General features: G+C 41.3%; 1 protein-coding gene across 8 annotated transcripts in view; it reads left to right on the plus strand.

Moving 5' to 3' along the window:
• Positions 1–6,614, plus strand: part of casz1 (castor zinc finger 1) — a 160,933-nt gene extending 154,319 nt beyond the window's left edge. For 3 of the 8 annotated variants that reach the window (XM_017035821.2, XM_017035823.2, XM_025059741.1), the window contains 3 exons: positions 585–810; positions 1,540–1,905; positions 3,329–6,577. In XM_017035821.2, the coding sequence (XP_016891310.1) occupies positions 585–810; positions 1,540–1,905; positions 3,329–4,617 (1,881 nt within the window). In that variant the 3' untranslated portion in view covers positions 4,618–6,577. Of the gene's footprint in view, positions 1–584; positions 811–1,539; positions 1,906–3,328 lie in introns of all 8 variants that reach the window. The other 5 variants (XM_017035822.2, XM_017035820.2, XM_025059739.1 and 2 more) reach the window with 2 other exon arrangements.
• The last annotated feature ends 11,858 nt before the right edge of the window (positions 6,615–18,472 follow it).

The raw sequence follows: 18,472 nt of genomic DNA on the forward strand, positions 1-18,472 counted from the left end.
AAGTGTTCAAACACTTATTCGAATGCAGTACAACAAAGCCAAAAACCTCAACACGCCCTGAAAGTGAGAGATCGATGAATAAGCCAAGTCCACCGGTGGCACTTAAGAGGTCACAGGGAAGGTCATGTAACTAGAAGAAAGCTCAAGAGCAAATTCATTCTTTAGTTTCTCACCACATGAGCTACACACAATTTTATGAAATTCTCGTCTGTGAATCTGATTCTTCAAAATGATGTCTCTCCACATTTTGTCAAACTAGTCACCACCAAATTACTCATGGCATTTTTTAATGACATGTATTCTGTGTAGGAGTGTACTCGATTCCCTCACTTAACCTATGCAGTACGTGCTGTACCCTACCTAGATCTAAATATGTGGATCTTCAAGTTTGCTCTCTTCTTTTTCTGTTTTGAACTTGTGGTATAATGACAGAAGTGTGTTTCATTCTTTCACAACTCTTTTGACATTTCCAGACATTCTTGGTTGTTAGCCAAGAGCCAACACCTGCATTAATGAGGAATTTGTTTTCCAATAGTTTTCTTTCCAGAAGAGTTCTGTAACTAAGAAGAGCATTTGTTTTCCAGGTAATGCCACTGGGTCGTAGAGCAGATGAGATGCAGCACATGCCTGGGCCAATGGCAGCCCAGCATGGCAGCACACACAATTTCTCTGCTGCGCTGGATGAGACCGATGACTACATGGACTATGTAGGAGGAGGCGGGGGCAGCCCCCTAGGCCTTTCCTCCGAGTCCTCCAACCAGGACCGCAGCTGTACCAGCACACCAGTGGGCAACGACAGCTCTCCAGCAGGTGAGATTATGCAAAAGTACAAACAGTCCATAAAAAAGGTGGTTGAAGTACTGGGGGTGGGGGGAGGGATGGAAATTTAATCTAAAAGTGAAGCCTCAAGCAGTTCTCACTCATTCACCTCAGCCAGAAAAAGCAGCAGCTTTTCACTTCATGTCGTCTCCAGACGGAGTTTCTCATGATGTAGTAGTTTGACTCCGATCACCAACATCAGTCATGTTATATGAGCTTGATGACAATGCTGTATTCTTCTGATTCGTGGACAAAACTGTTTGCGTGGTCATCCTCATAAAACATCCATTTTGTACATCAGTGGCTTGAGTTATTGCACAGTTTGTAGCTGATTACATTTTCCTTTGGCGAGACATCATGGCCGCCGCTTCCCCTGTGTCTACTTTAGCACTTTTAGGGAAAGTGGGAGAAAGGGGAAGATTTTATATAAAAAAAAAGTGTTTCTCTGCTTTATTCTGAGCCTGTGTGTGATTCTCACAGTCTTCCATGTGTTTCCAGTTGTATCCACTGCACTCATTATTGTTAAACTGGCTGGTGTTTAGATTTCTTGTCTTGAATGGGCCTCATTTTGTATCATTCTCTTATCTTTTATCTTCCCTTTTTACCTCCCGTCTCTCCTTGTGTGTGTGTGTGTGTGTGTGTGTGTGTGTGTGTGTGTGTGTGTGTATTTCTCTCCCCTCTTCTTGTCCTTCACTCTCTCTGGTCAACCTGTCTCTCCAGGACCAGGCTACCCTGCCACCTCTTCTGCACCTACCACCCCCGCTGACACTAGCGCTACCCAACATGCACTTCCTTCTACCCCTCCTCCACCCCTTCCACCAGCACTTGCTCCTCTCCCTCCTCTGTCTGCCCCTCAGCCTGGTCTCCAGACCCATGTCCCGTCCCTGTCCCCCGCTCTCCTCCGACCTCCTCTGCCCTCACTCCCATACCTCCTCTCTCCATCCTGTCTGTCATACTCTCTGCTCAGCACCTCTCTGGGAGCCACTCGGAGTGTTGTCATGCCAACCAACACACCAGCTTTCAGCCCCATCATTGCCACACCGTCTCCAGTTAGAAATGACGTCCCTATAGTGCAGGATGCTGCAGGTACTTATCCCCGACGCAAACCAACACTGCAGCTGTTACTGAATAAAGTCCTGTGCAGCATTGAATTGTGGGATCTAGGTTTTCTGTACGACTGTTATTGAACTGGGAATTGGCTGCATGCACGCAAAGTATTTACTTTTACACACAAACTTCAAAAGTAACAAAAAATAAATCTAAATTAATTTGATTTTAATTAAGGTTCCAAAAAAATCCTACACTGAATTAGAAAAATAGAACTGTAACTGTAAATGTAGAGTCAGGGCAGAACTAAAAGCAAACAGACTCATACCAGTAAATGCTCCCTGATAAATTGGCTAATATGTGACTTTTAGAGACAAACTGTGCTGGACACCGTTGTTAATACATTTTAGGAATTCGATGGATCTTGAATGACTCGCATGAGCAACAAAAGTTTGGTTTCAAAGAAATATATAATGTGTCTGTTTGACTGCCTGCAGCCCAGGCCTGTCTCCTATTAGTCTTTAAACGCCACCATTTCACTTGCAAAACTACATTTCTGAGAATTTGTTTCCAAAGTGAAACTGGGATTAAAACCCAGGTTCAAAATTTGGGGCCGTTTTACGAAGTGTTGCAACTTTTCTGTAGATGGAGTTTGTGAAAGCATCGAGGTGCATGCGTCCTACATTAAAACAACAAGTGTGTGTGTGTAATTATTTTACGCCCACCGTTGTGTCTGCTTTCATTTTTAACATTGTTAGGATTAAGGAAGAGAGCAGTAAATTTGACAGCCGTCATCTGAAGCCGGGGCCTTGTTTAGCTTCCATTAACAAGGCTGCATCAGCAGCATTTTAATCAGGCTCCAAGTTTTATCGAGGCCCGCTGCTTCCTGTCTCGTAGAACAGGGATCAGATCATTAGTAGTGACCGCAGGGTGTTGCGAAAGGTGGGTGCCCCTCGTAAAATAACATGGAGATAAGAGGGTGGGTTAAGACCCTCAGCTCCGCCTCTGTTTGGAAGCAGCAGACACCCTGTAAAAGTGTCACGGTCCAAAGTCAATCTATCATTTTCTCTCTCCTTTAATCATTCTGGGAATTAGGAATTTAAAAAAAAAAGTTGCGCTGTCTGCTTACTCAGCCGTGTAACACAGGTCACACACATTTAAACACGGTTCCACGTGCACATGAGATGTTGGAGTTACTTTATTCCCAGATTAAAGTCTGACTCTGACTTTTAAAGTTAATCTCTATCGTTAAATATTTTTGTTAAAAAAAAAAAAGTTTTATATTTTACATGGAAACCTGTATTTCTTGGCTCGAATATCAGAAAATATTTAAACACTGGATTTTGGGGATTTTTCTGATATAAATTATGAATGGCTTAGATTAGTTTTAGATTCACAAATAAATGAAATTCCCCAACTCTGTGATTGTGTGTTTTCATGTTCCGTCTGTTCTTTCTTTCAGGAAACACCATCTCTATTCCAACAGCCCCTGGTGCTAAAAAGCGAATCTGGATCATTGAGGACATGTCACCGTTCGGCAAACGCCGCAAGACGGCTTCCTCACGTAAAATGTTGGATGAGGGGATGATGCTGGACGGCTTCCGGCGCTACGACCTCTACGAGAACTGCAAGGACACCGGCTGCCAGTTCTCTCTGAAGGTCACCCACTACCACTGCACCCGTGAGAACTGCGGCTACAAGTTCTGCGGCCGCACCCACATGTACAAGCACGCTCAGCACCACGACCGCGTGGACAACCTGGTTCTGGACGACTTCAAGCGCTTCAAGTCCTCGCTCAGCTGCAACTTCCCCGACTGCCAGTTCTCAGGCAACAGCACCCACTTCCACTGCCTGCGCTGCGGCTTCCGCTGCACCGACAGCACCAAGGTGACGGCCCACCGCAAGCACCACGGCAAGCAAGACGTGATCAGCGCCGCCGGCTTCTGCCAGTTCAGCTCCAGCGCCGACTGCGAGGTTCCTGACTGCAAATATAAGCTCAAGTGCTCGCACTTCCACTGCACCTTCCCCGAGTGTAAGCACACGGTGGTGGGCATGTCCCAGATGGACTCCCACAAGAGGAAGCACGAGAAGCAGGAGCGAGGAGAGCTGTCGTCCGTGTCACCCAAACAGGAAGGTGCTCACCACATGGCAGCGGCTCGCTCTGCGGTTCCTCCGGTCTCCATGGCCCTCTCTACCTCCTCACCCGGAGGCCTCCACGGTTTGTCCCACAACATCAACAGCATCGCTCCCTCCATGGTCTACCCTCTGGGGGACATGAGCTCCGACTACAACCACACTTATCCGCCGTCTGCCATCAGCCTGGACGGCTCCCTCAATCTCTGCACCGACACCAACAGCTCCCTGTTCTTCCTGAAAAACGCGTCCGGTCTGGGTCTCAACGACTCACTGGACCTCAGCAAGAAGATTCACCACGAGGCAGTGAGATCTGGACACAGCCCGGCGGCCTCTCTGGGTCTGGCAGTGGCTCAGGAGGACACCACGGGAACATCTGGAGAAGCCGAAGACGACCTGTCGCCAGAGGAAGAGGTGCACGCAGAGGAGGAGGAGGATGATGATGATGATGATGATGATGAGGAGGAGGAAGAGGCGGCGGAGGATGATCTCAACAGTGATTCCAATGACGACCTAATGCTGGAGCCGGACGGCGAAAAAGACAACGAGGAAAGTTATGATGCTTCCGTTAACCACACTGGTTCTTCCCAACTGGAAAAACAAGATACTGATCCTTGAAAAAAATAAAAAAATAAAAATAAAAATAACCAAACTGAATGAACCAACAGCGACTGTAGGAAGTCCAGACAACCCTGTGTACTATGAACAAACAGAAACAGCCGTGGCCTCGTCCATCACCTTCTCAGACTCCAGCTGACAAACCCTAACCAACAGTGTGAAGAACTTGACGGCCCGCCGTGATTTATTATCATGTTTACAAGTTGACCAACGTTAGTAATTCAATTATGCATTAAAAAATATGAACGGAGTCACAGAATTAGGCCCTGATTTACACACAGGGCAGCAATGTAAAGCATTTTACTACACATCAGTCTTTTTGTGTGGCTGCATGTTTGACCTTTAATTTATTTTTTATTTTCTTCACGTTTTGTGTGTGGAAAAAAAATTGTAAGAAAAACAGAAAAACAAATCTCTCTATATAACTATATATGTAAGTGTGCGTGTGCGTGCGCGTGCGTGTGTGTGTGTGTGTGTGTGTGAGACGATACTATACAAAAAGGAAAATGGCCGACACAGGTGACGTGAATCACAGGGCCGTAGACAGAGGGGTGTGAATCACTAAAGGGGAAACAGACTTGTTTCAAACATTTAATCTTTTGTTTTTTGTATTAATGTTATATTATTATTAATATTAATTATTGTGGCTATTAATATTATTAATGACGGAGAGAAAGGGGGTGACGTTTTCTTCTTCTCGCCTCTCAGGTGATTTTTGTTTCTTTCTTTTTTTTTTAGTTCTCAGTGACATTTGGAATCGACCAGTAACTGTTTTTTCTTTCTCAGTCTCAGCTGCGGTCGGGCGTCCAGCCTGTTCTCGCTGACGTTCTGCTACAAATGTTCCTCTAGCACCAAATCCAAGCTCAGTCCTCATCATCATTAATGTTATTATTACTATTATTATTATTATTTCCTTCGCCCCCCGTCGAGAAACCGAGTTAGTGTGTGGTTCGTGCACTTTTGATATTAACTGACCATAACAACAGCGGTGATGACAGAATTAAAACAAACAAAACAAACTCAATATTTTTGTTACCATTTGCATCTTTGCATTACAGCGTCGTTCTGTTGTGTTGTCGGACAGAGGCGTATCGATCCGTTAGCAGGCGAGGTCGTGATTAATGGCCTGCGTGTTGAGGCTCGAGGGCGGGACTGCAAGTGGGTGGTGGAGGGGTGAGTGTTTGAGACTGACCGGAGGAAACAATGAGGCAGTCAGGAGCAGCGAGGACGACGACACAGGAAGAAGTGTCTGGACGCCGTGTGTTTTACTATGAAAAAAAAAATATGTACAGACCGAAAAGAAAAAGAAAAAAAATGTCAACTGGCATTTTTTTTGTTTGTTTGTTTTCCACTCTGACTGTGGTTGAGCTCCTGTTATAACGGTTTTTATTTAATATTTATGTGACCTTCCAATGAGAACATTTTTAGGGTGTTATTGCACTTTTTAGGTTAATTTTTACTGTCTGAAAAAAATATGATATATATCTTCTAACAGGGAATTTGCTTTAAACATGTTATTTTAGTTCACTTTTTTTTTGCTTTGATGCACAAATAGTTGTTAGTGTGACAAAGAACTGTTGTTCTGTGCTTTATTTAAAGACTGGCTTTTTTTTGCGTTTGTAATTGGACATTTTTGAAAAAGGAAAAAAAGGCACATCATAAAAAAACGATGTCCCCATCAGAAACACTAATACTGACTGTGATTTAGAAGAACTCTTCATGATCTCAAATTAAATTATGAATCTGTTAAAAAAAAAAAAAAAAAAAAAAAATCCTGGTTTACACAGTGCAAATAATTGTGTTTGGCCCAGGAGTGAACACACTCTGATCATGAAGTATCTCCTGAGCTTGGCATTGGAAATAAATGAACATTACTAAGGGAATAGTGACGAGTGTGTCCATGACTTTCCTCCTCACATTGTAATGACTCAAAAAAAAAAAAAAAAAAAAAAAAAAAAAAGGTTGTACAGTATTTTCCTCTGTAAAAATAATTATTATATATGAACAAAAATGCTCTTTGATGAAGAGATTAATTTAAAAAAGAAAAAAACTAAAAGGAGACGTGAATAATAAAAAAGTAAAAATTTCAAATAGCCTTGTTTTAGTTTGCTTTGTGTGAATGAGTGTGTTTTTTTGTTTTTTTAAATTACCACAGGATTTTTTTTTTTTTTGGTAAAAAGCTCAGACAGCTCTGTTGTGTTTGCCGTACATGATTTGTTTGTTTATTTGTTTTTGTCTAAACTTTGTCAGACGCTCAAATTCAAATACACTGATGTGATTTCAGTCATTTTGGTTTTGTTTTTACTACTGTCATTTCTGGACCTGTGTGTGTGTTTAAGTGTGTTTTCCTCATGAATTAAATTCTTGGTTTAAATATTTTTTTCTGTGGCCACGCTGTTGTTCACAGAGAAAAGTGTCTCCGTGAGCAGAGACATTTTTATCTTGATTCTGTTTTATCCTGATTTTTCTGGGACTTGGAGACGATGTGCACTTGAATTAGGTAGTTTGTGTATTTGTTGGTGTGTGTGGGTGTGAGGGTGGAAGAGAGAGAGGGGGAGAGGGGGCGAGAGATGGGGGACATGTGAAACAGTCGACTGTAAATGAAGATGAAGTATAAAATAGATTTAAATGTTGTTCTGAAACCTGCTTCAGTTGAGGCCTATTTAAGTCATATTTAGAGGGGTTAGAAAAGATGAAACTACTGAAGTGTGTGTGTGTGTGTGTGTGTGTGTGTGTGTGTAAGAACACAGACCTGTGGCTCCGTCCCAGCTGCTCAGAGCTTTGATTCATATTTCATAATTCTGTTTCCTGCTTTGTTCTGCTCAAATCCAACTAGATTTTTTTTCTGCAATACAATTTGAAAAAAACAAAACAACAACCAAAACAACAACAACAACAACAACCTAAGAACGTTGTATTTAAACATCTGCATCGGTGCAGGTTTACGAATCAACAATATTTGTTGTTTGTGTCGCCTGCTGTTTGACTCTGTGACCTGACCGGAGCTAAGGAGCGTTTAAAAAAAAAACTAAAGAAAAACAAAGCAGCTTGTGCTAACAGGACGCTTCTCTGTGATTTGTTCTGCAGCCATTACACAGATGTACACTTGTTTTTTTGTCTTTAACTTTATTTTTAATATTTTATTTTTTTTCCTCTGGGTTCTCCTCCCACTCCTGTTGTCCCCCTGTGGGCAGCCGTGCCGCTGCTGTCTGTCCCCTCGTCTACAGCTGTCCCTGTCTTTTCTCCTTCTCCTCCTTGTGATGTTTTTTAATAAAAAAAGAAAGAAAAAAAATCACAACTAAAGGCATCACCATCTGTCAGCCAGCTGGTATCCTGTATATAATCTACCAGAGGAAAAAAGAATAAACATGAAAATTATATTACACAGAAAAAACAGACGGAAATGACCTCCAACTCCTGCATAGGCTGCTGCTGAAACGACAGATCATTTTACTGTTTTAATTAAGCGAGTAGAAATGATGGTATGAACGGCGGTGGGGAAATAAAGGGAGATGTATTTCGACTGACGGAACAATCTAATATGAGAGCGGCCTGCTTTCGTATTAGTGCGGCTCCACGGAGCAACGTTTTAGACTTTGTAAAATATATTGCACTTTTGGACTAAAAGCCATCTCCCGTTAGTGTCCAATTTGGCGAGATTCATGAGACATTTTATATGAGACCATGAGAGTGGAGCAAGTTTTATATATAAAAACAAAAAAATACAAAAACGAGAAAAATCTACTTGAATTTGTCGCCCTCATCACTGCTCCAGTCTGTTTGCTTATTTTCACTTGGATACAGTACTGTTCACCCTCATTGTGCTACATATATATATATACATATATAAATATATACTTTTCTTTGGTTTTGTTTTCTCTTCTGTTTCTGCATGTCTTCTGCAAAGATTGAGCTTTTCACTCGGTGAAATAAAAACCATGCTGAACCTGTTCTCACTGTGTGTCAGTGTTTCGACAACTCCCACCTTTTCACAGAACACCTCACAGTCCTACTGTACTCTACGTATACTGGAAGTGCCAACACTGTATGTGTGTGTGTGGGGTGGGGGGGTAGGGGGGGGGGGGGCAGACGTACGGCTGCCTCCGCTGACATGCAGCGGGGTGATGTGCCAGGAACAGGTTGTGTGAGAGAGCGAGCATCGTGGAAAGGCAACAGGCGGAGCGGGAAGACATACGACAGGTGTGCGCTGCATATGTGGTCACATGACGCCTGTAAGGCAGATTAGGGCCCAAACAGATGAAGCGCTGCTTAATGGCAGCTTTTATTAAGTTCACAAGGCGCAGAGGGAGGAGGGGCGGAGAGAGGAAGAGCAGGTGGCCGGTCCTATGGACTCACAGATGAAGACAGATATTGAACAGCAGAGTCTGAGGAGACGGAGACACCGTGGACGGATTTATGAAGATTTGTCCACAACGGACCAGACCTCCTGCCCAGACCTCCTGCCCCCTCACGAGTCCTGCAGCAACAGCCACAGAGTGAAGAGAAGACAAATGTTCCAGCAGTGAGGCCAGAAATTCAGATGATCAGAGTGAGATGAGACCTGTGAACAGCCTGAACTTCACTGCTGCACAGACAAGTCAAGAAGAGGTCGATTATAGGAAGAGGACAGGACAGGGGACGTGACATGTAAATAATTACAAAAGCTAGCTAAACACGACAGAGTTAAAGGTGCAACGTGGAGAATTTAGCTACATCTGGTGGTGAAGTTCCACAGCGCTGCTGTCATAGAGGAACTATGGTAGACGTGACAACATTACACTACAAAGATTACACACGTGTGACTGTGTAGTCATGAAAGGCATGTGTGTGTGGTGACTGGCCGGCCTGCGGTCCACATCAGTCACCTGCCAATAAAACCCTGCCACATCACACTGAGGTCTGAGTGGTGCAGACCTTTAACACAGCAAAATAAATACAACAAAACAACATTTATATTAAACTACATGATTTAGTATCACTTCAGTTCATACACAGTAGTTCAACTGAATTAAATGTGGCCAAGTAAACTCTGCTCTGTCCTAGTTGATAAAAAATATATGAAGATACATAAAAATATGTGTTAATATATACACACAAAAAGGTCACCTAATGCAATGGTTCCTAAACTTTCTGCAGCGCCCCCTTTTTGTAGCCAACACCATTGTTGAGCCACCCGCCCACACATTCAGAGCTACTGCTCCCTCCTATGACACTAAAATTTCCCCCACTCAAACAAACAGGAAATGCATTTCTAAAAGCACACTGATGTATTATCACCCATCAAGCATCCGTCGAGCGTCCCCTATTGGGGCGCCCCTCATTTTGGGAACCTTTGAGCTAAAATAAGATTTTTCTTTTTAAAGGATTGACCTATTTTCACTGGCAGAACAAGGACAAAGCCAGTGTATAAAAATATCAAAGGTGTGACTCTGGCGTTCAGATTGGACTGATTGATTTCTTGTTTTTTAATGAGCTCTCAATAATAACTCTCTCCATAATGACACTGTATTTACTCCCATTGTCTCTACATTGTGAACATATTTGAGGGTTCAGGTGTCGGACTAAAAGATCCATCAGCTCTTCATGAACAAGCACTGGTTTTTCTAGGGTGTGTGGTTGAGGAGCGACACACACGACGCACAACGAGTGCAGCTGAATATATCTGAGAATGGAGCGACTCTGGAGCTCCTTAAACCTACATCAGAAAACTGTTTTGTAAAATGATGTTCTGATCTGTTTAGCTTGAAGGATTAGAAAATTGGAAAAAAATCCTCATAAAAACAGAATAAAAAATAACTTTAGATTTTTTTTAGATTTACTCTTGTATAATTATTCTTATTGTATCAACGTGGCATCGATTATTTTAAAATATAAATTCTATTAATGTCTCATGTTGTGGTCAAACATTAAATAATAACATAATAGCATTTAAGGATATTTAACATCTGAATAATGAAGTTAATTAGGACATAATTAAACTAATTAAATAAATGTATGACCACAAAACAAATCCATTTGTTTAAAGGAAAAGATTTTCTACCAACATCTGATCAGTTTTTTTCTAGAAATCAATCATTTCCTCTTTCAGTTTTAGGTTGGTGACTTGTTCATGGAGAACTCTTATTAACTAACGTCTTAACGTTTTAATCCGTCTGAATGACTTTAGTGTTTTCTGCTCTTATTTGTTTCATGTCCGGCTGAGTTGACGACACTGAGCTCAAAGACGTTCACGGCTGTAAAGTCTATTTATGTTACGGTGACGACAGTTAAATCTTCAATCTTTCTTCTTCATTGTGTTATTGTCCTTAGTGACTATAAATTAAACACTCTTTACAAGCGCCCTGTATAATACATTCAAGGAACACAATGGGATCCCAGGACCAGATCTTGGAAAACAATAACTCAAAAATGAACTTTAAATGTATTAAATAAGTCAATGTTTTTAGTGCAGTTTGTTATAGATCTGAATCGGAAGTCTCTGTTGTTCCTTCCACACATCACTCACACCGACATTTAACAATAAACGTCACGAAATGAACGGACTGGAAACAGGAAGATGAAAAGTAGTAAAAATGTAATGTAAAGTTTTCGCGGCGCAGATGGATTTGTTTTTTTTTTTGGTGTCAAAAACAGTGAAAATGAAAGTGAGGCTGCAGACAGAGAGCAGCTCTGACTGAGCCGCTGCTTTGTGTCATATCTTTGTCATCAGAGACGCCTGTTGTTGACGGGCGGCCTCACAGGTGTACCGAGGATCATGTGTCCTGTGTGTATGACACGGCCGCCGCGCTCATTTCACCGCTTCATTGGCCCATTTATGGTTCACATTTTTGGACGAGATGTTTCCCCGAGCGCTTTCATCACCCCCCTCCCCTTCCTCCCCCGTCCTCCCCCGCATTAGACCTCACTTCAAATCCCGTGCCCTTTGCAATCGATGTTCATTTGTCTATTTTTGCATGTGTATGGGGCTTATTTTGGAAAGACCTCGGTCACAGGGCACGAAGAGGGAACGTGTGAAAAGAAAAGTGGGCTTCGCCATTGGTAGCAGCTGTTGCTCGCTCAGACACCTCTGAGGAAATGGAGAATTGGACACACACTCATCCAATTTACCATTAACGAGACCTTATTGGAGGCAGGAGCGCAGGAACATGCAGCTTTGCCTTATGTGGCTCTGTTGTGATACGTCTGTGTTCTTCTTGAACGGGTGTGACCGGGGTCTGTGATAATCTTAGCAGCTGTGATTAGAGGATCATAGTGTGACGTACGCTGTAATCTCCAGTCTATTAGGAGACGTTCAGCCAAGTTTTTCAGCCCGACTGCTGAAAACAAGGCAGTTATTGAAGTTGGAATTAAACTTCTGCAGGGAAGTGGAAAATGTTTTGTTTTTTTTTTGTTTTTTTTTAGTTGGGAAGAAAAGCAGGGCCTCAGGCTGTCAGCTGACGACACGGACACGTGGCTCCAGATACTTGTACTGTAAACTTGAAGGTACTTATTTTAGGTGGAAATTTGGTGACCTTCACGGTTGAGGCTTTTTACACAGAGAGAAAAGTCAATGTTACTGGAGACAGATTTCCAATATTTACTAAACTAAAAAATAAAAATCAGCTCATCCCCACAACTCAGATCTTTTCAGAGAAGACGATGTTTCTTTTACAAACAGACAAGAAAATTGTTTAACAACAGAAAAGCTCCGAGAGGACCGACCTGGGACGACCTCAATTCATCGAGAAGAAGTGGACACGTCATCAACAAGGAGGTGTCTCTCTCTACACTACACCCAGCTAATGTGGCTTCATTAGAAAAGAAAACTCCAAAGGTTTCCAGAAGAATCCAACGCCACAGCTGTCAATCTTTAATAAAGAAACCAGAAGAAAACAACACAGGCTTTGACCTCCTGACCTTTGAGGGCAGCCTCTAACCTCTGCATTTAAAGTTTCTGCCCATACTGTAATTATCTTTTCAGAGATTTGTTCCTAAATGAAACGCGCTGCACTCGTCTCCACGCTCGGCGGCGCCTCCATCAGATATTACTCTCTCGTGTAACACCTGCGTTTTGTTTCTGCTTGGCTAATTCTTTTTCTCCTTTTTCCATAAACACAACTCACATTCCTCCGACCTGGGTGTATCTAAAGAAAATCTGTCTTTCAACACAATTTTCTGTTAAGACAAAGATAACAAAGCATTCTTCTCACAGTTTTCTGGAACGTTCAGTTAGTGAACACAAACAGGGTTTATTAACGTCAAAAACCAGTAAAACCTGAAGCCACTGTGAGCCCAGTGACTGCTGGGAAACTGTTGATATGATCGACACCCAGGCCCTCAGTTGTTTTGTTTTGTTTTTTTGCTTCATTTACTTAAAAGGGAAGTTTAACAAGGCTGTGAAGCTAATTCTTTGAATTGTCTTCTCTTCTCTATGGTTGTCATTGTTTTCACTAAAAAACCACATAAGCTGTTTCACTAAGACTCAGTTAGTCAAAAACAGATAAAAAACCTCAAAAACTTTATCATTCATCAGGCGTCATTTAACATTTATCATTTTTAAAACTAAAAATAGTTGGACTGAAAAGTGTTTTTTTATTATTTGACCTATTGGTTTTCAGTAGATTTTTACTGGGATAAAGGCAATATAAAACATTTGCACTTTGCAAATTTAATTTTATCCTCTTCAAAATAACTGTAATCTGTTGGATTATTGGCATAATTTAGTATAAAGTTTACATCCTAAAAAAACTACAGTTTTTTCTTTATTTTTCTTAATTTCTATTGTTATTAATAAAAAAACTCATCTATAAGTAAGAATAGGAAGAAATGTGACAAAAAATGTCATGTTTTTATAGTTTTTTAGAAACTAAAATATTGATTTTTAGAATTTTTAGGGTTTAAAGTTAACTGAAAAAATATTTTTTTTAACAAAGAAAGTACAAAGTACAATAGAAAGTACATTTTTGAAATATTCTGAAGATTCTGAATATTCACTAGTCTTTAGATTAAAATCTTTAGTCAGACGTGACGTTGACATTGACGTTGAAGTCAAGACCGGGTTTTTGTGCTGAGGTTAGAACAGACACAGTTCCTGTCTTACTCTGAGCTCTGTTTGAAGTCAACACATTAAAAAAAAAGGCGGGGGTGTAATGTTACACCAGAGATGTTATTTGGTAAACACACGGTCATCTTCTCACAAACACAAACAGAATCCAGTGGAAAGATTAGTGTTGAGAGCCTTTAAACAGCTTGTGAAAAATGAGCCTCCGTCAGCCGTCTTCCATAAATGTTTACTGAGAAATACCAAACATTGTGTTCTATTTGTTTGACTTTGCCTTCAGTTTGCCAGTGGCCACAGATTAGTCATCTCCACAGCAACACAACGCTCCGCTGCTGGCAGAACAAACAGGCAGGAGCAGACAGCCGCCAGAAACAAGTGCATTCACCGCAATCTGGATCGCGGCTGTAGCAACGTTAGCTCCGGACCAACCGAATCAGAACTGGACCAGAGGTCCTCCCACAGGAGGGGGCGGGGCAGTGGGGGTAACATTTAAACGACGCTAATCAGAGACCTAAAATCTTTAACACATTTTAGGGTATAGTCAGATTGACGGCCACTGTTAATCCACGGTCCAGACACAAGGTATTTGCTCACATTGTGGGAAAGATTTTTCTTTTCATAAAGCTTAAAATACAATCTCAACACCGAGACTTCGAATTTAACTTCAGACCAGACGGCCGGCCTGTGTCAGAGCATCCTCCCTGAGAGCAGGACAGTAAATGATTTAAGGACAATTCTCTACGTGCTTCACAAGCCACCGTTCAGACGTACAGTAATGACTAAAATACACCAAACTGTATGAGGCTAAATTTGGAAAATTATTAAGTCCGATTTGAATTAGTCACAGATGAAAACAGATGTGAAACACAAATATATACCTCCTGTTGTCTTTCTGTTACAGCAATATACAAAAACAGTTGGGTTTTTTTTGTCTAATTTTTGAATGTTGATTTATCTCGAGTCATCATGATTTATTTGATGATTTATTTATTGGGACTGATCCACAGCTGTCTAGTGATTACTCAGATTAAATTCTGAACAGTTTGACTATTTTAGTCTAAAGACAGAGAGTCAGAAAAATTCTCATTGTATATCAATGGTCACAGGAGCAGCAGTGAGGCCTCCTCCTCCTCCTCCTCCTCCTCCTCCTCCTCACGCTGCTGCTGTTTTCTTGGCAAACATTGAAGTTTTTAAGTGCTAAGCTATAAATTTGCCTGATTTGACACGAGTCTGAGGAAAATGAGATTGTTTCCTTTCAGGGAAGAGCTGCCATATTGGCTGACAATAAGCTGGAAGGGTTAAACACGGTGTTTCTGCCGGGCGACGACGGCAGGAACATGGAACGGACGGCGTTTGACAGGAGCTGTAAAAACAGCGACTCTGAGTGACTCATTCAGATGTTAATGCCAGGGGACAAGCCTTCCAGCTGTAATTTCTGTGGGAAAAATATTATTTTCTTCTGAAGGAGCTTAAAGTGGCAGTTTGTTAATGAAAGTGTTTTCTGTAAATGTTTACCTCACACAGACTCACACATTAACAGGCCGTAATAAACTGCAGCCTCTCTGCAGCGCTGCGTACACTCGGGGATTCTCTAACATCAAAAAATAACATGGTTTTTTTTTTTCTTTTACTTTAAAAACAATTATTGAACAGATTGACATCAGAAAAAGACTGCATTAGTGACTCCTGGCATGGAAGTAGGACGCATTAAAAATCAAGTCTTTAACAAAATAGGAAATTGGATAGTGGCTGAAATACAAATCAATATTAGCGTCAATATTTTGTTTTGTTTTTATAAAAAGCTAGAGTTGATTAACATTTTATTAACACAGTGTTAAATAATGTTTCCAAAAAAAGAGAGAGATTGTCAAAATAGTACATTAGTGAAAGGTGGTTTGTGGGGGAAAAAATATTTATAATGTATGCTATAATCAGAGCTGGGTCTTTAAATGTGTTAATTTGTAATTGTAATTTTATGTAACAGACAAAATATTGTTTGAAAAGTTATTTTGGTATCTGAGCAGAAGAACGTTCTGAAGAGTGATGAAGGACGAGTGAGAAGAGTGATGGAGGACAGGACAGCATTACTTCAACATTTTTCTTTGGAATCTTCCGGATGGCAGCTTGGACAAAGGCAGACTGTGGTTGTGAGCAAATTGTGGAACAAATAGTTTTCTGACCGCTGCAGCACTGAATGCACTTCAGCCAACAGTATGACCCCAGTTCACTAGTGTTGCTGCTAGCACTGCTAACACAATGCTAGCTAAAGCTAATTTCAGCTATGACATTACTGGTAGAACGATAAATGGTTCATATTATTGTCTTTTTATTAACTCCTAATACATTAAGTCCTCAAACAAGTTTAATATGATTTGGTCAAACTGTTTATTACTATTGGATAAAAGGGGAATTATTAAAAGCAAATCTGTCAATAATGTGATTTGAAAAAAAAATCCCATCACAGCTACAAATATAATTTAAGAGAACGTCACATCTAACTCCTCTAGATCTAACAGTTCATTTACAGTCACATTAAGTAAGTTGTCCTGCATGAGACAGGTCGGTGATCTAGAACATAAAATAAACGTTCTCATGAAAAACACCCAGAACTTTCTACTGAACCAAATACCATGATTTTCAGCAAAAGAACAAAAAACAGCAGAGAGTGAATAATTACCAAACTTAGTTAGCGCTAGTTAATCAATAACGGTTTCCTAACTTTTAAGGTTAGGAAAACACTTTTGGTGTAAACACAGGGGAAAAAGAACCGACATTACAGCTAGCACAAAGGCCACACAGTCAGAGTGGAAGTGAAGGAAGACCTGAACTCACAGGGGTTTTCACAAACGATGATGTTTGACCAAAGTGTGTGGTTAACATTTCCCCACCCCAAAAACTTTTAGAAAAATTTTTGAGAATCACCACATGACACTAACAAGACTTTTCTATTGTTTGCATCAACTGTGAGACTGCACTTAGAAAGTGTTATTTGTGTTGAATGACTGTGGAGTATAAACGGCAGCCTTTAAAAAGACTGGTTTCAGTGTCACAGCTGTGACCTTCGTAAAACAACAGGTGGGCATCATGTGTGTGCTAATCTTCCACATTATGGTTGTTGATAACAGACACTGCACAGCCCCGCTCGCTTAAAACTCAGTAATTTAATATGGAATACATCAGCAATGTGATATTTGTAGCATGAAAGAGGCAAAGGTTGGGAAGATTCTGCTGATGCTAATAATAGAAAATGTCCATCATTCGTGGTGGGTTTCTGTTACCCAAGGAATTCTGTCAGTCCCACAGTCCATCCAAAACAAGACATTGGGTGTCCACAGAGGGATTTTGGGATTACTCTTTTCACCCACTTGCCTCCTCACTACAGGCATGGAAATGTGGATTGTGTTTCTCTGTGACCATCCATGCCAATTCTGGAGGACAAGGTCAGTGAATGTGCAAACACTCCTGCCTCACACAGAGTTTACACTGAGGACTACCACGGTACTGAAGCACTTTTATATAATAAAGACGGTTGGAATCACTCACTGGACTTTGACACAATCTTAGAGAGACTTTTATAACAGGTCAAATTAGAACACATTCTTCTCATGGTGTCTTTTGCAAATTGTTCTGATGCAAATAAGGGTTAGGGCAGACCAGGACAAACTATGGCCCGTGGGCCAGATACGGCCCACTGGGCTTTCTAATCTGGTCCACTAAACAGTGGTACAAGGTATGGTAAAGACTGGGGTCAATCCTTCTGTTTTGGTTTATTCTTTACATTTTATTTAAATTATTTTTCCCAGCATTCCTCATCCAATCAATACTGTACTAAACCACCAGTCAAATTTTAAACCTCCTTCAGCAGTATTTCCAGTGAGACTATACATAGTCGGAGCTGCACAATTCAAGGTTGTTATGGAGGTGTACAGCACCATGGAACTGTGGCGTACAGTGTTGCAGGTACTTAGCTTGCCGCTGTATATCAATAACAGAGTATGTTTTCACTGAGAAAAAATATTATTAAAATATTATTGCAATTTAATTCTGGAGGTTGAACACGACACTACACACTACTACTGCTTCAGAGCACCCCCTGCAGGGGAAATAGGGAACTTTTATTCAAAGACAGAATGGTGGCCTATTGTTTTTGTGGCGATCATACAGATGGCTCTTTAACTCCCTTTATTTCCTTCTCTTGCCCATTTCCTCCTCCCTGACCACCTGGCGTCCAGCATCCTTCAGGTGTTCCACAGACAGGCCTGGTGATTATTCCAATTTGCACAAATGCTGGCAAGTATTGCACCTGTTGCCCCTGTGTTGCCTAAAGCTGCAGACCCTCAGCAGCCTGACAGGCCCTCCACTGGATAATCTAATCTACTTACAATAGCATATCTGCTCTGCACCAAGGGAAGACAAGGACATTTATTTATTTATTTTGTCCTCTTTCATGTTCTCATGACCGCGGTTCTTCTGGTGATTCATTATTGAACTGTTCATAAATACGGTCAGCCAGAAAACCTGCCCATTCTGACTCCCTCTGTCCCCCATTCACCAGCCCGCCTATGTCTTCTTCTCTGCTCTGCTCTTCACCAGTTTACCCTCTGATAAGGTGAAGTGTAAAGCTTTGTTCCTGGTTCACCACAGACCTTCCAGCAGTCGCCCAAAGACTGCCCTACAGAATCCACAAACTCCATTTGGATTTGAAACACTGCCAGGAGAAAATCAAGTGACACAAGCCACACAGACTGGAGGGGAGGGAATGTGATCCCACTTGATTGTTGAGAGTTTATATAGCGAGTGATGACAAAGTGCTTT

The sequence above is a fragment of the Cynoglossus semilaevis genome, chromosome 10 (assembly GCF_000523025.1).
Source record: "Cynoglossus semilaevis isolate Cse_v1.0 chromosome 10, Cse_v1.0, whole genome shotgun sequence".
In the NCBI taxonomy this organism is placed as follows: domain Eukaryota; kingdom Metazoa; phylum Chordata; class Actinopteri; order Pleuronectiformes; family Cynoglossidae; genus Cynoglossus; species Cynoglossus semilaevis.